This window comes from Choloepus didactylus, chromosome 3 (assembly GCF_015220235.1).
Source record: "Choloepus didactylus isolate mChoDid1 chromosome 3, mChoDid1.pri, whole genome shotgun sequence".
NCBI lineage: Eukaryota > Metazoa > Chordata > Mammalia > Pilosa > Megalonychidae > Choloepus > Choloepus didactylus.
In genome coordinates, this window is record NC_051309.1 from 94,090,659 (window position 1) to 94,114,730 (window position 24,072).

The 24,072-nt window shown below is 38.3% G+C and overlaps 1 protein-coding gene across 1 annotated transcript; it reads left to right on the forward strand.

The window, feature by feature from the left end:
• The first annotated feature begins 20,091 nt into the window (after positions 1-20,091).
• LOC119528711 (V-type proton ATPase subunit D-like) lies at positions 20,092-20,915 on the forward strand. Its single transcript, XM_037828995.1, has one exon. It carries the CDS (start codon positions 20,092-20,094, stop codon positions 20,773-20,775), a length of 684 nt encoding a protein of 227 aa, XP_037684923.1. The 3' UTR covers positions 20,776-20,915.
• Positions 20,916-24,072: the final 3,157 nt, after the last annotated feature.

The window sequence follows — 24,072 nt, forward strand, 5'->3', positions numbered from 1 at the left end:
AGCCACTGGCTGCTGCTTCACTCAAGGGTGGGGGAAGGGCTTTCAGATCCAGGGCTGGAAATGTAGTCTCTGTCCATGTTTTCTCTATTTCTTTGTACCTCACTGACCTGGGCCTTGAAATGTCCTCCCCTGTCCTCTGGGTCTTCAAACAGTGCGGGTATGTCTCACTGCTGTGAGAGATTTTAAAATCTATTTCCCTGGTGGGAGAGATTCTGTGCCTTTCCCACAGAGACTGAGTGAGGGGGAGGGGAGAGGATGGGTGGTCTGGGACAGAGGAGTCCTACCTCATATTTCTTCTCCTTTTTTCAATTTGGCATTTGCAGTGTCCTTCTCCAGTCTATGGCCCCCAGAGTTTCAAACAATTCAGAGTTGTCCTGTTTTTTTTCCATTGAATCTCTGGAGAGGAGTTTCCAGTAGCTGCTTACATTGCCATGTTAATGATGTCCAAGATGATAAATTTTATGTTAAGCCATTTATTTAACTAAAACTGGAGATTATCTAGTAGTCTAAATAACTCTTCTTATATATGAGGAAACTGAGGTTCCAGAAAAGCTAGATTGCACTAGATTTCTCATTGCTTTCTGCAGTAGTAGGGCACACACAAAATACAGGTGATCAGATTGTCTCTAGGGTCAAATGGAATTCCTATTTACTTTGGGAAAGTATTTGGTATCCAGTGTGGATTAACACCTTCCTAAACTTATCCGTATTTTCAGGGTTCAGCATTTTAATTTCAGGAAGCTTTAGAATTTGATGGTATTGGGCCAGGACGGAGCTGGATATTTTCCAGGTGGAATAACTGGTCATCTGCATTATAGCATTTTATCCTAACTTAAAATAACTCCTAGGTTGAATAGCTTCAAATAATATCAGAAATTCCTATTGACAAATACCAAGGAAAGTAGAGGGTGTTCAGGGCAGTGACTCAATTATCTGAGGATTTCACTGAGACTTGTGTTATTGAGGTCAGATTAATCTGGATTCAAGTCCTGAGCTCCATCTCTTATAGCTTTGTGATTTTAGGTAAGTTTGTCTAAGCTCTCTGAGGTATAGTTATCTCATCTACAAAGTTGGGATAATGGTATCTACCATGTGGAGTTGTCCAAGGGAGTAAATCTATCACCTATCCTGGGAGAAGAGGCTGTCAATAGTTGTTGCCCTTCCCCACAGTAAAGTCCCTGTTAGCAGTTTCCTCACTAGCCCAGCCACCATTGAAGATGTACCAAGGGACAATTTTAACCCTTTTCCTTGGCCTGATTCCCCACTTTCTAATCTTCATTTCCAATGAAAAGAATAGATTTTTGGCAAGTGAGAATGGCAGCATGGGGGTAGGGATGGGGAAGATTGCTTCTGAAGGCAAAAGTGGGAATATTCTCAAGGGGAGTAAAGAGGCCAATGCATCCTAGCAGTCCCATAGCAGGGCCTAGTCTGATGGCAAAGTTGCAGAGGAAGGCTTTGTGTTGTGTACAGAGAGGCTGTGTTTCCTGCCACAATCATGATTTCCATTTTCTATGAAAGAGCCTTCTGCAATCAAGGAATCTCCTGATTTAGGACCATGGAATATCATGACAATTAGCAATTAGAAGTCTTTCCCTATCTACCTCAAGATGATATAAACTTCTTTGATTTGGGTGTGATCCTCAGAAGCAGCCCAAATAATGGCCAAGACTGGTTGTGCTGGTTGGATGTATTATGTCCCCCAGAATGCCATTATCTTTGATGTAGTCTTGTGTGGGGAGGAAATGTATTGGTGTTGACTGGGTTGGAGACTTTTGATTGGATGTTTCCGTGGAGATGTGACCACTCAACTATGGGCAAGATCTTTCACTGGATAATTTCCATGGAAGTGTGGCCCTGCCCGTTCAGCATGGGCCTTGATTAGTTTACTGGGGCACTATATAAGCTCAGACAGAAGGAGTGAGCTTGCTACAGCCAAGAGGGACACTTTGAAGAATGCACAGAAGCTGAGGGAGTAGCTGCAGATGAGAGACAGTTTGAAGATGGCCATTGAAAGCAGACTCTTGCTCTGAAGAAGCTAAGAGAGGACAAACACCCCAAGAGCAACTAAGAGTGACATTTTTGAGGAACTGCAGCCTAGAGAGGAATGTCCTGGGGGAAAGCCATTTTGAAACCAGAACTTTGGAGCAGACGCCAGCCACGTGACTTTCCAGCTAACAGAGGTTTTCTGGACACCATTGGCCATCCTCCAGTGAAGGTAACCGATTGCTGATGTGTTACCTTGGACACTTTACAGCCTTAAGACTGTAACTTTGCAACCAAATAAACCCCCTTTATAAAAGCTGATCCATTCCTGGTGTTTTGCATTCTGGAAGCATTAGCAAACTGGAACAATGGCTTTCCTACTAAACTGTTGAGAAGTGGGCCCCAAGTTTAGTCAAATAACATTTAAATTCTTTCAGATGTAATAGTCACAGCCTCTATGAGTTATAATTGTCTGAAGCTGGTAAATTGGAGCAAACCTTTTTTTTTTTTAATGTAGAGGACAGTAATATACCACATCACTGTAACAGAATGAAGGGGAAAACCCACATGATCATCTCAATTGATACAGAAAAGACATTTGACAAATTCCAGCACTGCTTCTTTTGTTTGTTTATTTGTTTGCTTTGTTTTTTTTAAAATACATTTTATTACAAAATTAAAAAAACAAAATGTAACATCCTAAAAAACTCTAAATTTACTATTATACTAATTCCTAGGAGTTTGCTGTGCTATCATTCAAAGTCAAGAAATTAAAGAAACCATTAAATAGAAATATTCATCAGAAGCTTTGAAATCTATGATGCAGAAAAGGCATTTGACAAAATTCAACATCCTTTCCTGATGAAAACACTTCAAAGGATAGGAATAGAAGGGAACTTTTTCAATATGATAAAGGCAATATATGAAAAACCCACAGCTAACATCACACTCAATGGGGAGAGACTGAAAGCTTTTCCTCTAAGATCAGGAACAAGACAGGGATGCCCACTATCACCATTGCTATTCAACATTGTGCTGGAAGTTCTAGCTAGAGCAATTAGGCAAGAAAAGAAATAAAAGGCATCCAAATTGGAGAGGAAGAAGTAAAACTTTCACTATTTGCAGATGACATGATTCTATATGTAGGAAATCCAGAAAAATCTACAGCAAAGCTACTAGAACTAGTCAATGAATACAGCAAAGTAGCAGGCTACAAGATCAACACGCAAAAATCTGTAGTGTTCCTATACACAAGTAATGTGCAACAAGAGGAGGAAATCAAGAAAAAAATCCCATTTACAATAGCAAGCAAAAGAATCAAGTATTTAGGAATAAACTTAACCAAGGACACAGAAGACCTTTACATAAAAAACTATAAGAAACTGCTAAAAGAAATTGAACAAGACCTGAAAAAATGGAAGAACATACCATGTTCATGGATTGGAAGACTGAATATAGTTAAGATGGCAATTTTACCTAAACTGATTTACAGATTCAATGCAATACCAATTCAAATCCCAACAACTTACTTTACAGAAATAGAAAAACCAATAACTAAATTTATTTGGAAGGGTAAGGTGCCCCGAATAGCCAAAAATGTCTTGAGAAAGAGGAATGAAGTGGGAGGTCTCACACTACCTGACTTTGAAGCATATTACAAAGCTACAGTGCTCAAAACATCATGGTACTGGCATAAGGACAGATATACCGATCAATGGAATCGAATTGAGTGTTCAGAAGTAGACCCTTACATCTATGGACAACTGATCTTTGATAAGGCAGTGAAGCCGAAGCAACTGGGAAAGAGCAGCCTGTTCAATAAATGGTGTTTGGAGAACTGGATATCCATTTCTAAAAGAATGAAAGAGGATGTCCATCTCACACCTTATACGAAAATTAACTCAAAGTGGATCAAAGACCTAAACATTAGCACCAAGACCATAAAACTCTTAGAAGAAAATGTAGGGCAATATCTTAAAGATCTTGTGAAAGGAGGTGGTTTCTTAGACCTCACACCCAAGGCACAAGCAACCAAAGAACAAATAGACAAATGGGATCTCCTCAAAATTAAACACTTTTGTACATCAGAGGACTTTGTCAGAAAAGTAAAAAGGCAACTGACACAATGGGAGAGGATATTTGGAAACCACATATCAGATAAGGGTTTAATATCCCAAATATATAAAGGAATCCTGCATCTCAATAACAGAAAGACAAACAATCCAATTTAAAAATGGGCAAAAGACATGAACAGACATTTTTCTGAAGAGGAAATACAAATGGCTCAAAAGCATATGAAAAAATGCTCAACTTCACTGGCTATTAAGGACATGCAAATCAAAACCACAATGAGATATCATCTCACATTTACCAGAGTGGCCATTATCCAAAAAACAGAAAATGACAAGTGCTGGAGAGGATGTGGAGAAAGAGGCACACTTATTCATTGTTGGTGGGAATGTAGAATGGTGCAACCACTCTGGAAGACAGTACGGAGGTTCCTCAGGAAGCTAAATATAGATTTGCCATATGACCCAGCTATTCCATTGCTGGGTATATACTCAGAGGAACTGAAACTTAAGACACAAACAGACATTTGTAAACCAATGTTTATTGCAGCATTATTCACGATTGCCAAGAGATGGAAACAGCCCAAATGTCCATCAAAGGACGAGTGGATAAACAAACTGTGGTATATACACATGATGGAATATTATGCAGCTGTAAGACAGAACAAAGACATGGATCATGTAATAATGTGGATGAACCTTGAGGACATTATGTTGAGTGAAGTTAGCCAGAAACAAAAGGACAGATTCTGTATGGTCTCACTAATATGAACAGACATTAATGAACAAACTTTGGGAGTTAAAAGCTGACAACACAGGTGACCAGGAGATAGAAAGAGGGCAGAGATCAGCCATTTGATGCTGAAGGACTACAGAATGTTTAGGATTGATTGCATAGATCCAGAAATAGATAGCATAATACTGTGTGATGGTAGCACGGTATTGGAAGTACACTGAACAAAGATGTCTGTGAGTAAAACTGAAAGAGGGGGGATAGGAGAATGTATGACACCAGAGGTAAAGATAGATGATAAAGACTGGGACTGTATAACATGGCAAAAACTGGAGTGGCCAATGACTCCATTTTATATTAAAATGTTTTTGCATGTGGGAAAGCAAATGAATGTCAACCATGTAGAAATTTGAAAAAGGGATGGTATTCAGGAAAAAACATAATCAAAGCAAACTGAAGTCTATGGTCAACAGTAACATTGTAATATACCTCCATTAAATGTAACAAAGGCAATATGCCAATGCTAAATGTATATGAGAGGGGGATATAGGGGAGTGATATGGGATTCTTGGTAGTGGTGTTATTTGCTGTCCTTAGTAGTATATTGTATTGTATGACAGGTTATTTTTCTTTTTATCATTTTTTCTTATTGCTAAAAAAAAAACAATTTTTCTTGTAGTAATCAGTATGTTCAAGTGCTGATTGTGGTGATAAATGTACAACTTTATGATGATACTGTGAACAACTGATTGTACACTGTGGATAAATGAATGGTATGTGAACATAACTCTATAAAATTGTAGGAAAAAATATATATAGGAGTAAAAGTGTTGGAGAAAACATGGTGAGAGGGATGATGCCTCACCAATATGGACTAACTACAATGTGTAAACTCAGAATTGAATCTTAGAACATAGCCTAACGTGGACACAATAATTGTAATAGTCCCTAGATTGTAAGCTCTTACAGCAGTTAACTCTATCCCTGAATTGTAAGGCCTATCTCTAAACTTTGAGATGCTGATCCCCTAGCGTATAACCTGATTGGTCTCTGGAACAATGCATATCTCTGAGACACCTGAAAATCAGAGCTAGAGCTCGGCAGATATGAATGTCAGTATTAGTGCATACAGACACTGTCAAAAAAAAAAAAAAAAAAGGTGAAAAAGAGCCCAGACTTCAATTAGTGATATGAATGAAGCAGGTCTGGTTAAGACCAGGGCAAGCCAGGCCAAAGGGTAAAGGTTGAAACTGATTGTGTTTTAAAACTTCAACTTTCATATGAGACCAAGGGAATAGATATCTATTTGGTACAGGATCTAAATTTTCTAAACGGTACAACTCTACAGTCGATTTGTTCAAACACCACAATTGCATGGAACTTTGAATAGGAAGTGAGATACGGTAGGTTAGCATAGGCTGGAGTGAAATAGTGACACATCCTAGAGTAATTTGGGCAGATAATAAAAAATATATTTACAGCCTCCCCCTCCCCAGCCCCGAGGATCTGGGGGAAGGTGCGGATGTGTTGGACATCCTCACCTGGACTGGTGTTGATGTTGTCACAAACATTGGGACTGGCGGTTTGATGTGCTGAGCCCTCGAGCATGGGACTTGCCCTTATGAAGCTCATTACCACAAAGGAGAGTCTAAACTTGTATGTAATGGTGCCTAAGAGTCTCCCCCTGAGTACCTCTTTGTTGCTCAGATGTGGCCTTCTCTCTCTCTAACTGAGCCATCTCGACAGGTGAACTCGCTGCCCTCCCCCCTACGTGGGACCCAACATCCAGGAGTGTAAATCTCCCTGGCAACGCAGAGTATGACTCCCGGGGATGAATGTGGACCCAGCATCGTGGGACTGAGAGTATCTTCTTGACCAAAAGGGGGATGCAAAATGAGACGAAATAGTTTCAGTGGCTGAGAGATTTCAAATGGAATTAAGAGGTCACTCTGGTGGACATTCTTATGCACTATACAGATAACACCTCTTAGGCTTTAATGTATTGGAATAGCTAGAAGTAAATACCTGAAACTATCAAACTCCAATCCAGCAGTCTGGACTCCTGAAGAAAATTATATAATAATGTAGATTACAAGGGGTGACAGTGTGATTGTGAAGACCTTGTGGATCACACCCCCTTTATCTAGTGTATGGATGAGTGGAGGAATGGGGATAAAAACTAAAGGACAAATGGGGTGGGATGGGGGGATGATTTGGGTGTTCTTTTTTCACTTTTATTTTTTATTCTTGTTCTGGTTCTTTCTGATGTAAGGAAAATGTTCAGAGATAGATTGTGGTGATGAACGCATAACTATGTTATACTGTGGACAGTGGATTGTATATCATGGATGATTGTATGGTGTGTGAATGTATTTCAATAAAACTGAATTTAATTAAAAAAAATCTAACTGTATATAGTAGCCCCTCAAAAAGCTACAACCTGCAATTTTAAAAATGTATTTTTTCTACAAAGAATTTTATCAGCAATCTGTACAGTTTTTATACTGAAGCTAATATCGAGTTGCACTTCAATTCACATTCTTGGCAAAACAATTGCCTGAGCACACACCATGCACACTCCACACACATCATTACAGGATAGCCATTTATTCCTCATCTTCATCTTCTTCTTCCTCCTCCTCTGCCTCTTCATCTCCTGGTTAATTCTTCTTCTTCAAGCCTGTTGCCTACCAGGGCCCTTCTTTCCAGCTTCACTTTTGCCCTTGGCACAGCATGCAGCAATATCCTTCTCATATTTCTCCTTAAGCTTAGTTGCTTTATGTTCATGTGGTTGTTTACCTTTGGCTGACAGTTCATACCACATTTCACCTTTTTTTTTTACCCTCAATATCACTGATGGACAGGCCTGGGTGTTCACTTTTTTTTATTCAATTTTATTGAGACTGTTCACATACCACACAATCATCCAAAGTGCCCAATCAATTGCCCACAGTACCATCACAAAGCTGTGCATCCATCACAATTATTTTTTTCAATTTTTAGAACATTTTTATTACTCCAGAAAAGAAATAAAAAGAAAAAAGAAAACTCAAATTCTCCCATACCCCTAACACCCACCCCATTATTGATTCATAGTATTGGTATAGTACATTTGTGATTGTTGATGAAAGAATCTTAAAATACTACTAACTGTAGTACCTAGGTTGCAATAGGTATATTTTTTTCCATATATACCCCTAAATTATTAAATTCTAGTTATAGGGTCATACATTTATTCTGGTTCATGAAGGAGATTTCTAATATTTGTACAGTTAATCATGGACATTGTCCACAAGATTCACTGTTTCATAATTCTCATCTTTTAACATCCAACTTTCCGTGACATACGTGACTCGGAGCTTACCCTTTCCACCACATTCACACACAATAACGTGCTACCCTCACTTTTGTCCATTTCCAAACACCGAAGTTCAACCTAGTTAAACATTCTGCTCATAATAAGCACCCATTACCCATTCTTTAGCCTCATTCTATATTCTGGTAACCTGTATTTCATGTCTATGAGTTTACATATTATAATTCATTCATATAATGACATCCTGCAATATTTGTCATTTTGTGTCTGACTTATTTCATTCAATACAGCACCCTCAAGGTTTGTTCATCAACCCATTTTTTTAAAGATGATTTTGTTCACACATCATACATTCCATACTAAGTAAACAATTGATGGTTCCCTGTATAATCAATTATATATACATTCACCACTATCACCACTATCTATATAAGGACATCTCCATTTCTTCCACAACAGTAGGAAGAGTCAAAGAAGGCAGAGAGACAAAAGAAGAAGAAGAAAAAAAATGATAGCTCAAAAGCAACAAAAGGAAAGATAGAATTCAACTAAACTACAATAAAAGAGTCAGACAATATCACCAATGCCAAGAGTCCCATACCCCTCCCTTGTATCTCCCTCTTATAGGCATTTAGCTTTGGTATATTCCCTTTGTTACATTAAAGTAAGTATAATACAATGTTTCTGTTATTTTTTTCCCCAATACCACCCCATTTTTAACAACTTGCAAGGTTGACATTCATTTGTTCTCCCTCATGTAAAAACATATTTGTACCTTTTATCACAATCGTTGAGCACCCTAGGTTTCACTGAGTTATACAGTCCCTGTCTTCATCTTTCCTCTTTCCTTCTGGTGTCCCACATGTTCCTAACCTTCCTCTTTCAACCATATTCACAGTCATCTTTGTTTAGTGTACTTACATTATTGTGCTACCAACACCCAAAATTGTGTGCCAAACCTCTCAGTGCTGTCTTTTCCTATCTGTCTGTTGTGCTTCCTTTAGTATTTCCTGTAGAGCAGGCATCTTGCTCACAAACTCTCATTGTCTGTCTGTCAGAGAATATTCTAAACTCTACCTCATATTTGAAGGACAGTTTTGCTGGACATAGGATTCTTGGTTAGTGGTTTTTCTCTTTCAGTATCTTAAATGTATCATTCCACTTCCTTCTTGCCTCCCTGATTTCTACCGAGAAATCCACAAAGTCTTATCAAGCTTCCTTCATATGTGATGGATCACTTTTCTCTTGTTGCTTTCAGGATTCTGTCTTTGATGATTGATAATCTGATTATTAAGTGTCTTGGTGTAGGTCTATTCAGATCTATTCTGTTTGGAGTATGCTGTGCTTCTTGGATCTGTAATTTTATGTCTTTCATAAGAGATGGGAAATTTTCATTGATTATTTCCTTTATTATTGCTTCTGCCCCTTTTCCCTTCTCTTCTCCTTCTTGAACACCCATGACACATGCATTCATGCACTTCATGTTGTCATTCAATTCTGAGATTTGCTCATATTTTTCCATCCTTTTCCCTATCCGTTCTTTTGTGCGTAGGATTTCAGGTGTCTTATTCTCCAGTTACTGAATGTTTTCTTCTGCCTCTTGAAATCTGCTGTTGTATGTCTCCACTGTGTTTTTCATCTTTTGTATTGTGCCTTTCATTTCCATAGATTCTGCCAGTTGTTTTTTCAAACTTTTGATTTCTACCTTATGTTTGCCCAGTGTTTTCTTTATATCCTTCATCTCTTTTGCCATATCTTCCCTGAACTTGTTGACTTAGTTTTTGAATTGATTTATCATATCTATTTGAAAATCTTTAACTGATTATTTCATTAAAGTGAAACAACATCTCAACTGTATCTCAATTGCGGTGTTAAGTTTGTTCCTTTAACTGGGCATTATCTTTTTTTTCCTAGTGTAATTTGTAGTTTTCTGTTGTCTATGTGTCTGGTTTCCTTGGTTACTCTAATCAGATTTTCCCAGACCAGAATGGGTTTAGGTCACAGAATGGGGCTTTATTCAGTGTAAAGTTTCCCTGAGTGTGTGAGACTGACTTTCCTGTGAGGCCTCTAGCCACTTTGCTTTTCCTAACCTTCCCAGCAGGTGGCACCTGTTAGCCTGTCGCTCCTAACTGATGTAAAGATGTGTGGCCCCTTTAATTCTCAGCTTAGTTTTTTTCTGTTTTGACTGTTTTCCCCCAGTCCCTGGGGTCTGAGTTCTGAAGGGAGGGCAGGCACTAGAGCTGGGCCCCACTGCCTTCCTCTTAGGGAAGATAAACTGCTTAGGGAGTTATCTTCTGCATTTGAATTACTCCTTTGTCTCTCTGACTCTGTTAACTCCACCTGTCCGGGTCAGAGTGCTGTGAAATGAAAATGGCTGGGGCTTTCTCCACTGAGCCACACAGGTTGAGAGAGAGAAAAAAGGAAAGAAAGCCCCTTTTCAGAGCCAGTCCACAGACCCCCAATTTTGCCCATTGGTCAGAGAGAACACCCAGTCTTCTGGGTTCCCTTTCCTGGGGCACAGGCATTTTCTGGCTCTGTAAGGTCAGTTGTCTCTAAAAGCCTCTGTATTTTTTTTAATTAACTTTTTTTTCCATCAGCCCCACCTCCTCTCCACTGGGAGTGACCTCAGGGTACTTTGTTGCTTGTTAGGGGTTTGTCTATGTTTGTAGCTTGTATTCAGCAGTCCACATTTGTTAATTAAAACCCCAGTTGGAGCTTGGTTGCATTATATCTGGGAATTCTACTTTCTCCCACAGTGAGGTCTTGCGGCTCAGCCTGCCATAGGGTGAGGGGGCTCCCAGCAAAGTTCCACAGTTTTTACTTACAGTTTTTATGATGCAATCTCAGTCATTCCACCCAATCCAGATTGGTGTACAATGTGTGGACAGTCACAGTTGTTCCCCAGCATTTTTTCCAGATTATTTACTAGTTGTTCCTGGTTGTTCATTAGTTGCTCCAGGGGACTAACTAAATTCCACACATCTCTATGCCACCATATTGCCCCTCCCTAAAACTGGGTGTTCACTTTTTTTTTTAAGTTCAGTTTTATTGAGATATATTCACATACCATACAATCATCCATGGTATACAATCAACTGTTCACAGTACGATCATATAGTTATGCATTCATCACCACAATCTATTTCTGAACATTTTCCTTACATCAGAAAGAATCAAAACAAGAACAAAAAACAAAAGCAAAAAAAGAACTGGGTGTTCACTTTTGATCTTTGGGTGGTGTTCAGAGCAAAACAGGAAGAAGGCAGATGGTGGCCTTCTAGGGGCATTGGGATCTTTTTTCTTTCCTTTTTTTATCACATTTGGGGGGAACATAAATTTTTCATCTCCCTGTCATGATGAGCTTGTTCACTTTTGGCCATATCCTCAAATTGGGACTTTTTCTTGGCCAACACTGTCTTCAATCTCTCAGAACATTTCTTGGAGAATTTGGTGAAGCTGACAGAAGAATCTGGGTGCTCTTTCTTGTGCCCTTCCAAGCAGGACTGCATGAAGAAGGCATACAAGAACATTTTGCCTTTCAGCTTGTTGGGGTCTCCTTTACCCATGGTGACAGGATGGCACCTACCTGGCGTGAACCATGGAACTTTGCCTCAGACTCTCAGAGAGTGGACAGATGTCACTAAGAAGTGTCCTTCCAAGGGCTCCAGAGTGAACTCCAGTACTGTTTCCTGATAAAAACACCAAAGAAACTAGGAATAGAAGGAAACTTTCTGATCATGATAAAAGGTATATATAAAAATACCATAGCTAACATCATACTTAATGGTGAAGGACTGAAAGTTTTCCTTCTAAGATCAGAAACAAGACAAAGATGCCTACTGTTGCCACTGTTATTCAACAATGTACTGGGTATTCTGGCCAGAGCAATTAGGCAAAAAAAGAATTAAAGGCACCCACATTGTAAGAAAAGAAGTAAAACTTTCCCTATTTACAGATGACATGATCCTATATATAGGAAATCCTGAAAAAGCCACAACAAAGCTGCTACAGCAAATAAATGAATTCAGCTAAGTGGTGGAGTACAAGGCCAACACCCCAAATCAGTAGTGCTTCTATAGACAAGCAATGAACAATCTGAAGAGGAAATCAAGAAAAAATTCCTTTCACAATAGCAACTAAAAGAATCAAATATCTAGGAATAAATCTAACAAAGAATATAAAGGACTTATATACAGAAAACTACAAAACATTGCTAAAGGAATTAAAAAAAACAACCTAAAGAAGTAGGACAATTTGTGTTCATGGATTGGAAGACTAAAAATATGGTTAAGACATCAATTCTATCCAAAATGCTTTACAGATTCAGACAATCCCAATCAAAATTCCAGCAACATTCTTTGCTGAAATGGAAAATCCTATCATCAAATGTATATGGAAGGTGAGGGGTCCTGAATAGCCAAAATCATCTTGAAAAAGAAGAATGAAGTTGGAAGATTCACACTTCCCAGTCTTAAAACTTAACATAAAGCTACAGTAATCAAAATCGCATGGTACTGGCATAAGAACAGACACATAAACAAATGGAATTGAACTGAAAGCTCAGAAATCAACCCTTGCATTTATGGCCAACTGATTTTGGACAAGGGGGCAAAAACCACTTAACTGGGAAAGAACAACCTCTTCAACCAATGGTGCAGGGAAAACTGGATCTCTATTTGCAAAAGAATGAAGGCGGATCCCCTACCTCACATCATATACAAAAATTAACTCAAAATGGATCCAAGACCTAAATGTAAGAACCAGAACTATCAAACTCCTAGAAGAAAACATAGGGAAGCATCTTCAGGACCTGGTTTCTTAGACTTTACATGCAAAGAACAAGGAACAGAAGAAAAAAATAGATAAATGGGATGGGACTTCATCAAATATTAAAACTTTTGTCCCTCAAAGAATTCATCATGGAAGTAAAATGACAATCTACACACACAATGGGGGGGGGGCGAATATTTGGAAACCACATATCTGATAAGGGTTTAGTATCTAGAATTTATAAAGAACTCCTACAACTCAACAGCAAAAAGACTAACAACATAATTTTTAAAATGGGCAAAACACTTGAACAGACATCCCTCCAAAGAAGATTTAGAAATTGGCAAAAAGTACATGTAAAGATGCTCAACATCATTAGCCATCAAATCAAATCAAATTCACAATGAGATATCATTTCACACCAACTAGAATGGCTACTCTTTAAAAAAAAGAATGAGAAAATTACAAATGCTGGAGAGGATGTAGAGAAATCAGAGCACTCACTCATTGCTGGTGAGAACGTAAAATGGTGCAGCCACTGTGGAAGACACTTTGGAGGTTCCTCAGAAAGTTAAGTATAGAACTACCATATGACACAGCAATTCCACTTCTAGGTATATCTCCCATAGAATTGAAAGCAGGGATTCAAAGATATCTTCACATTAATGTTCATAATGACATTATTCACAATTGCCAAAGATGGAAGCAACCAAAGGATCCGTCAACTGATGAATGGATAAATAAAATGTAACATACACAAACATGGAATATTACCCAGTGGCAAAAAAGAATGAAGTCCTGATACATGCAACAACTTGGAAGAACCTTGAAGACGTCATGTTGAGTGAAATAAACCAGACACAAAAGGACAAATATTGAGTGATCTCACTGAAATGAAATTAGAATAAGCAAATTGAGAGTCAGAATCTAGAATATAGGTTACTAGGTGTGCCAGGTTGAATGTATTATGTCCCCCAGAAAAAGCCATTATCTTTGATGTAACCTTGTGCAGGCAGACATACCAGTGTTGATTAGTGTTGGAGATGTGCACTACCCAACAGTGGGTGATGACTCTGGATAGTTTCCATGGAGGTGTGGCCCCGCCCATTCAGCATGGGCCTTGTTTGGTTTACTGGAGCACTATATAAGCTCACACAGAAGGAGCATGCTTGCTACTGTCCCCAAGAGGGACACTTTGAAGAATGCACAGGAGCTGAGAGAGGAATTGCAGTTTACAGAGACATTTTGGAGACAGCTGTTGAAAGCAGACTTTTGCTCTGGAGGAGCTAAGAGAGGACAAACGCCCCAAGAGCAACTGAGAGTGACATTTTGGAGAGAAGCTGAAGCCTAGAGAGGAACGTCCTGGGAGAAAGCCATTTTGAAACCAGAACTTTGGAGCAGACGCCAGCCAAGTGCCTTCCCAGCTAACAGAGGTTTTCTGGACACCATTGGCCATCCTCCAGTGAAGCTACCCAATTGCTGATGTGTTACCTTGGACACTTCATGGCCTTAAGACTGTAACTGTGTAACCAAATAAACTCCCTTTTATAAAAGCCAATCTGTCTCTGGTGTATTGTATTCTGGCACGTTAGCAAACTAGAACACCAGGGTATGGGGTGGGGGTAGGGAATAGAGAGTTAATGCTTAACATGTATATAGTTCCTATTTGGAATGATGAATATGTTTCAGTAATGGATGATGGTGATGGTAGCACAACATTGTGAATGTAATTAATGGCCTGATACATATTGGGAAAATTTAGGTTGTGTATATGGTACTAGAATAAAAATTTTTTTAAAAATTCATGGAAGTGTACTACACAGTGTACCCTAAGTTAAACCAGGGACTATAGTCAATAATACAATTATAAAAATATGCTTTCATCAATTGAAACAAATGTACCACACCAATGCAAAGTGTTAATAATAGGGTAGTACATGGCACCCTGAATTTTATGCATGATTGTTATGGGCCCTTCAGATTGATGTGGTGATGCCATGTTCTCCTTGGTTGATATTATGCCCTCCCAGATGAGGGATGGACATTCTTTATGCTCATTTTCTTTTATAAAATTGACTTCTTGCTGGTGAGTTTGTATGGGATGCAGGGGTCTGGTTACCACTGAAAGAGATTACATTCCAGGAATGCAATGATTATAGCCTGAAGAGTTCAAGACAAGGCATGGTTGGAAGGTGAGTTGGTTTCTGTTTATGCTATAAAATTTTAAATGATAAATTTAACATCACCAGAAAACAAATTATCATTCACATTTCACTGAATATTGAGGGTAAGACTTGAATTTGTGGTTCTCATCAAAGAAGTACAGTAATAGTCTTTGAGTCATTGGAAGTCAGTATTCATGGGCATCTTATCAGATGATGCAATGTCAAGAGTAATGAAGAAACCATCATTAAATAAATGTAGAAGGCTCTCTAGCTAAGCCAACTTGAAAGGTGAAATCACTGCCCTGCCCCCCTACGTGGGATCAGACACCCAGGGGAGTGAATCTCCCTGGCAACGTGGAATACGACTCCCGGGGAGGAATGTAGACCTGGCATCGTGGGACGGAGAACATCTTCTTGACCAAAAGGGCGATGTGAAAGGAAATGAAATAAGCTTCAGTAGCAGAGAGATTCCAAAAGGAGCCGAGAGGTCACTCTGGTGGGCACTCTTATGCACAATTTAGACAACCCTTTTTGGTTCTAAAGAATTGGGGTAGCTGGTGGTAGATACCTGAAACTATCAAACTACAACCCAGAACCCATGAATCTCGAAGACAATTGTATAAAAATGTAGCTTATGAGGGGTGACAATGGGATTGGGAAAACCATAAGGACCACACTCCCCTTTGTCTAGTTTATGGATGGATGAGTAGAAAAATAGGGGAAGGAAACAAACAAACAAACAGACAAAGGTACCCAGTGTTCTTTTTTACTTCAATTGCTCTTTTTTACTTTAATTATTATTCTTGTTATTTTTGTGTGTGTGCTAATGAAGGTGTCAGGGATTGATTTAGGTGATGAATGTACAACTATGTAATGGTACTGTGAACAATCGAATGTACGATTTGTTTTGTATGACTGCATGGTATGTGAATATATCTCAATAAAATGAAGATTAAAAAAAAAAAAGAAAAAAGAAAGAAATCTAATGGAGTTTGTCCTGTAGGTTTTAGGAACTGTTTTGGTCCTGTTAACCCTGTTTTCCTTACCGTTTCTCTTTATGGCAATGGGAATGTTTATACTATGAATGTCCCTCCCTTATATATTGGAAGCACATAACTTGTTCTAAGTTCACAGATCCACAGCTAAAGGAAAATTATGCCTTAGGACTGACCACGCCTATAATTGATTTTGATGGCATCTTGTACTTAACTATTGTTACTGAAATGATTTAAGTTTCTGTGATATTGTTGTGGGATGAATGTATTTTGTATATGGAAAGATAATGTCATTTTGGGGTCCAGGGGTGGAATGTGCCAGTTTGAATGCATTATGTCCCCCCAAATGCCATTATCTTTGATGTAATCTTGTGTGGGTGGACCTATCAGTGTTAATTAGATTGCAATTCTTTGAGTGTTTCCATGGAGATGTGCCCCACCCAACTGTGGGTGATGACTGATTGGATAATTTCCATGGAGGTGTTGGCCCCACCCATTCAGGGTGGGACTAAATTAATCACTGGAGCCATATAAATGAGCTGACAAACAGAAGGAACTCAGTGCAGCTGTGAGTGACATTTTGAAGAGGAGCTACAGCCAAGAGGGACACTTTGAAGAAAGCACAGGAGCTGCAGATGAGAGACAGTTTGAAGATGGCCGTTGGAAGCAGACTCTTGCTCCAGAGAAGCTGAGAGAGGACAGATATCCCACGTGCAACTAAGAGTGACATTTTTGAGGAACTGCAGCCTAGAGAGGAGCATCCTGGGAGAAAGCCATTATGAAACCAGAACTTTGGAGCAGATGCCAGCACGTGCCTTCCCAGCTAACAGAGGTTTTCCAGACACCATTGGCCATCCTCCAGTGAAAGTACCTGATTGCTGATGTGCTACCTTGGACACTTTATGGCCTTAAGACTGTAACTGTGTAACCAAATAAACCCTTTTTGTAAAAGTCAAAAAAAAAAAATAAATGTAGAAGGGAATTTCAGAGACTAGAAGATTCATATTATTTCAATATATGAATTTTGACAGATTCCAAAGAGCCGTGGCATTATGAGAAATAACACTGCCACCCTTTCTTGTGGTGAAGAATGAGAAATTATCTGGAAATGGTGTATTTGATAATAAAAAATACCAAGAAATGGTTCCTGGACCAGAACAGGAAAAGATTGTGCCTGGATACCAAAAAGGATATTTATGTGCACTTATTGGACAATAAAATGAAAAATTGTTCCTATTATTCTAAAATTTCATCAATAAATCAATTTCCTCAGATGGAACTATGAATTTTATAATACATTTTAAATCAAATTGTTTATATAGTCAAGGACCCCACAAAAAATATTTGATCAGGCCCTGCACACCCTAGGGGTAGCCCCAGAATGGGGATTTTGAGGGGAGTTAGAATACTTAGGGAGAATTACAAGATGGAGATTGTCATAGTAAAATATTTAGAAACTCAGCTAGAATTCATAAGGAAGAGGCTGTATAGTATGCAACAAAAATGGACAGAGAGCTCAGTATGCTTCCAGGTATTTCTCTGAGTTTCATGCAAAAAAGGTTAAACCAAAACAATGAAAAAAAGGAGGTTTTCTTCTTCGCACTTAAATTAACACTGGGATTTATTTTTTAGAATTTTTTTTTTTTTTGGTAATATATGTTTAGTAGAATATTTTTTAGTTGCCTACATATTTTTTTAGTATGTGTACATGTGTCAATTGCCCAACAGAATAGAACTAAAACAAAATATGTTCAAGGACCTTTAAACTAAAGAACAAGGTGATGAGATTTCACAGTTGCAAACCTCTGTGTAAATATTTGGCTACCAAGTCAGATAAATAAAATAGTTTCATCATTTAAACCTTTGCCATTGGGAAAAGTAAACATGGGTGGGGGGGGAATTATGAGGAAAGAATACTTCTTTTTCTTTCCTATGCCAAGTAAATAAGACAAATTTTTCATTTTCCCCACAAAGAGCAAATCCAGAACAATATCAAAATCCCCTATCAGAGTAAAAATCATTACAAATACTTTTGGGAAGACAATTTAACAATATTTTTTTCAAAATTTTAATGACCTTATCTTTTGGCCTAGCATTTCTATATTTAGTGATTTATAAGGTATTTGCACAAATCTGGAAACATATGTAAAAGCACATTTATTGTAATTCTAACAGACACCTCAAATTAACATGTCAAAATCAAACTCTTGATTTTTCCCCCTCTGACCCCAAGCATTGCCCTTTCAAAACCTACTTATTCTTCATATTTTCCCAATTCAGTAAATGGCAACTTCATTGTTTTAATTGCTTTGGATAAAGCACAGGACTCATCCTTGACTTCTCTCCATATCCCACCTTTGATCCATCAGCAAGCCCTGTTCTTTCTACTTAAAAATATACATAAGATCCAAATATTTATCGCTACCTCTAACATAGCCATTCTATTGGGTCACTATCATCTCTCTCCACTCTGCAGAATAGCTTCTAAACTGGACTTTGTTTCCTTGCTTCCCACTCTACTATAATTCTCTACAGAATAAAGAAGAGTCTTTCCAAAAATAAAAATCAGGTGGGTCATAACCCACTTCAAAATCCTCTGAAGGCTTCCTCTCACACTCAGAGAAAAATGAACACTTCTTACCGTGGCCTAGGAAGTCTTCAAATATCTGTCCTACTCCTCTTACCTGTCACCCACAGCGTCACCAGCTTCTCCGTGCCGGCCTCACTGACACTCGTTCCCTTTCGCAGGGAAAGTGGTTCCTCCTTCAGTGAGTGGACTTGCACTTTCCTTTCTCTCTCCTCTTCTTTTCCTAGATCTTGACATGGACCACTCTTGCTTCCTACATATTTTCACCCCAAAATGTTGCTTCTCAGAGATTTTCCATGACTCTACTATTTTAAATATTCTCTCTCAATGATTTTTTTAACTCTGTTTATTGTTTGTCTCACCTACTAGAATTTGGGCTCCGTTAAAACAAGGAGTTTGCCTCATTCACTGATGTTTCCACAATGTCTAGAAACTTGGTTACCACTCAATAATTATTCGTTAGATAAATAAATAAATGAATTTAGAAAAATTGAAAAGGACCCAAATGTCTATCAAAAGGGAGTGGTTAAAAGGAAGATATGTTTATTTGGTGCAAAATCTATATTTTCTTTGGCACACCAGATAATTTAATACGTAAGTTCAGTTTACTCAAACACTCTAATTACATGGAACTTTGAAGAGGGAGTGAGATCTAGCTGGTTGTACAGGTTATCATGAAACCCCAATACATGCCAAAGTAATTTGGGCAGAGAATAAAGATGCATTTACAAAGCCCCTCTGAGGGACTGGGGGAAAATGCTGAAATATTAAACTTCCTTACCTGCAGAATTACTGCTTTCTCACAAGCATTGGGGACTACAAATTAAGGCCAAGCTCTCAATTTTGGAGCTTGCCCTTATGAAGCTTGTTACGGCAAAGGAGAGGCTAAACCTACTTATAATTACGCCTAAGAGTCACCCCCAGAGAACCTCTTTTGTCACTCAGATGTGGTCTCTCTCTCTAAGCAAACTGAAAAGGTAAACTCACTGCCGCCCCCTCTACATGGGACAGGACACCCAGGAGTGTAAACCTCCCAGGAAATTGGGACATGACTCCCAGGGATGAATCTGTACCCAGCATTGTGGGATTGAGGAAGCTTTCTTGACCAAAGGGGGAAGAGAAATTAAAGAAAATAAAGTTTCAGTGGCTTAGAGATTTCAAATAGAGTCGAGAGGTTATTTTGAAGGTTATTCTCATGCCTTGTATAGTTATTACTTTTTACTTTTTGGTGTATTGGAATAGCTAGAAGAAAATACTTGAAACTGTTGAACTGCAACCCAGTAGCCTTGATTTTTGAAGATGACTGTATAACTTACATGGTGTGATTGTACAATTGTGAAAACCTTGTGGCTCAGACTCCCTTTATCCAGTGTTTGGATAGGTGAGTAGAAAAATGGGGACAAAAATTAAATGAATAGATTATTGCAGCCATGATTGCCCGGCCGAGACTGGAGCTGAACAGTCATTGTCAGAATGTGGGGCAAAGACCGAATTGAGATTTTTCCATCGCGAATGGCACAGACCATCATGAAGGCTCGATTAAAGGGAGCACAGACAGGTCGAAACCTCCTGAAGAAAAAATCTGATGCCTTGACTCTTCGATTTCGACAGATCCTAAAGAAGATAATAGAGACTAAAATGTTGATGGGTGAAGTGATGAGAGAAGCTGCCTTTTCACTTGCTGAGGCCAAGTTCACAGCTGTGGACTTCAGCACCACAGTTATCCGAAACGTGAATAAAGCCCAAGTGAAGATTCGTGCAAAGAAAGATAATGTAGCAGGAGTTACGTTGCCAGTGTTTGAACACTACCATGAAGGAACTGACAGTTATGAACTGACCGGTTTAGCCAGAGGTGGGGAACAGCTGGCTAAGTTAAAGAGAAATTATATGAAAGCAGTGGAACTACTGGTGGAACTGGCTTCGCTGCAGACTTCCTTTGTTACTTTGGATGAAGCTATTAAGATAACCAACAGGTGTGTAAACACCATTGAACATGTCATCATTCCTCAGATTGAACGTACCCTTGCTTACATCATCACACAGCTGGATGAGAGAGAGCGAGAAGAGTTCTACAGGTTAAAGAAAATACAGAAGAAAAAGATTCTCAAGGAAAAATCTGAGAGGACTTGGAACAGCGGAGAACAGTTGGGGAGGTGATGGAGCCAGCTAATCTTCTGGCTGAAGAGAAGGATGAGGATCTTCTTTTTGAATAGTCCTTCCTGCTCGGGTCCTTTCAGAAGCCCTAATACTGGCTCCATTTTAATTCACGGTGTATAAGTGTGGTATGTGTGGCTATGTATTTTTTGGCTTAAGAGTTTCACTAGTGGTAAAATTTCCCTGGGCATCAGTTTATTGGATTACTTTTGCAGAATCACATTTCAGTAAATATTTATCACAGATACAAGATTTGTAGAACCTGCCCAGAACTCATAGAATTTGCTAAGCAGTAGTGTCACCCTGCTTCATTTACATACATGTTACAGGTGGTCTGCTTAACAAGCATATTAAGAAATAATCCTTAGGAAACCTCAGTGGTCTCAGGCCAACAACTGCATATGTACCCTTTGTGGCTACTCACTTGCAAACCTTGATGCTGTTGGCTGATATGCAGCAGTCATCTGTTTTTACCGTGGTACTTCTCTCCTCAGGCTTTATGAATACCTTCACTTATTCTTCCTTGCATGACAGGTCTCTATCCTCATCTGTCATGAGAATTCTGCCAATTTAATGTGACTGTAGTACAAACAGTATAATGATGGATTTAAAAATAAGCAGTTCTTTTTAGTTATTAATTTACTACTAAGAATAAGTCTTGTTCTTATGCTCAGATCAGCACATCGTGCTGTCATCGTTTTCTCAGCAGAAATGTAGGAAATTGTGGGTAACCTCCTGTTTTTTTTCTATGAGTTTTACTAGTAGGCTTACTCTGAAATGATTTATTGCATTTTAGGGTATTAATATGGTTGCCAATGAGTTAAGGGAGTCATAATACTTATTTCTTTCCTAATCTACGAAAAATACTAATTCCAGTTTTGGAGTATATGACAAGGTAACTTTTTATTGTTTTACAAGCAGTAGAAATGTGCTTTCTTTCACAGATGAAAAGTCATTTGTGCGGCCACATAAAGAGGTTACTTTGAGCTTTTTATTACTGTTTGATTTGACATGAGCCATCTGTGATTACTCAGGCTTTCTTGCAGCCAGTTCCAGGCATTTTTGACATTATGGGTGATAGGACAGGTTTTTAGTTAGTGAAATTGTGACACCAGCCTTATTATATCATAATCAATTGATATCATAGACTTTTTAAAGCATTAAATGATTTACATTTAACACCTGCTACAAAATAATGAAGCTTAGTTTTTTATTTAAATGCAATTCCACTGAGATACATTCACACACCATACAATCATCCAATGTGCACAATCAACTCTCCACTGCACCACCACATAGCTGTACACCCATCACCAGTCAACCTATCGAACAGCCTCATCACTCCGAGAAATAAAGCTAAAAATAAGACCCAAAATAAAAATAAAAATAAAGAACACCCAAAACATCCCACACTCCTTCCCCACCCCTACCTCCACTCTTCATCCATGCCCCCATCCCCCTTTTCTCTACTTATCTAGCTACACACCGGACAAAGGGAATGTGAGCCACAAGGTCCCCACAACCACACAGCCACACCACACAAGCTACATAGTCATACAATCATCCCCAAGAATCAAGGCCATGAGATCTCAGTTCAATAGCTCTAGGTATTTCCTTCTAGCTATTCTAATACACCTGAAAAATAAAAAGGGATATGTCTTTAATGCATAAGAATGACCTCCAGAATGACCTCTTTTTTTTTTTTTTAATCTTCATTTTATTGAGATACATTCACATACCAGTCATACAAATCGTACATTCAATTGTTCACCACACCATTACATGGTTGTACATTCATCGCCTGGGTCGGTCCCTGGCACCTTCATTGGCATGCACACAAGGATGACAAGAGTAATGGTTAAGGTGAAAAAGAGTAATTGAAGTAAAAAAAAAAAAATTAAATGAATAATAGGCAGGATGGAAGGGATAGGATATTTTGGGTTTTCTTCTTTACTTGTATTTTTATTCTTGTTTTAATTTTTTTAATTTTTATTTTAGAGTAATGAAAGTGTTCAAAAATTGATTGTGGTGATGAATGGTACTATGAACAACTGATTGCACATCATGGATAATTGTAGGGTGTGTGAATATATCTTAATAAATTGAATTTTAAAAAAAAGGTTGTGGTTAAAGATATTATAATAGAGATATAAAATTCAGTATTTTGTACCCACAAAAAGGAAGAGGTCAAACTTTATACACTGAAACCAAAGTATGTTCATGATAAGTTGCTTGTATGTGTATTTTAAAAGACCAGAAGATTACTCACAAACACAGTGACATCCGGGGAATGGAATTGTGGGGAGTAGGCTTACATTTTCCATTTTACATATTTCTGTTTTGAATTTCTATAGCCAGACATTTAAAAGAATACATTTTAAGATTACACTCAAAAAAATTCTTAATTTTAAGGCAAGAAATTAAAGGAATATCATGTAGGAAAATTATTGCCAAGTAACTAGAAAGAGATCTTAACACACTAGTACCCTGCTCAGGGCCACACAAAGAAATGGCTGTCAGTTTCAGCTGAGAAGATATAGAAATCGTCAAAAAGCACAATAAAAGATGCTTACCATCATTAGCCATCAAACCAAATCAAAATCACAATGAGATATCATTTCACATGCACTAAAATGGCTACTTTTTAAAAAATGAACCAGAAAATTACAAGTGCTGGAGAGGTTGTGGAGAAACCAGAGCACTCATTCATCACTGGTGAGAACGTAAAATGGTGCAGTCACTATGGAAGACACTTTGGAGGTTCCTCAGAAAGTTAAGTATAGAATTACCATATGACACAACAATTCCACCTCTAAGTATATCCCCAAAAGGATTGAAAGCAGGGTTTCAAAGATATCTTCACACCAATGTTCATAATGACATTATTCACAATTGCCAAAGATGGAAGCAACCCAAGGGTCTAACTGATGGATAAATAAAATGTCGTATATACAGACATGGAGTATTACTCAATGGCAAAAAAGAATGAAGTCCTGATACATGCAACAACATGGAAGAACCTTGAAGCCAGACACAAAAGGACAAATATTGAGTGATCTCACTGATATGAAATTAGAATAAGCAAACTGATACAGTCAGAATCTAGAATATAGGTTACCAGAGGATGGGGTAAGGGAATAGAATAGAGAGTTAATGCTTAAAATGTATATAGTTCCTATTTGGAATGATGGATATGTTTTAGTAATGGATAATGGTGATGGTAGCACAACACTGTAAATGTAATTAACAGTCTGAAATATATAACTGAATGTGGTTAAAAGGGAAAATTTTAAGCTGTGT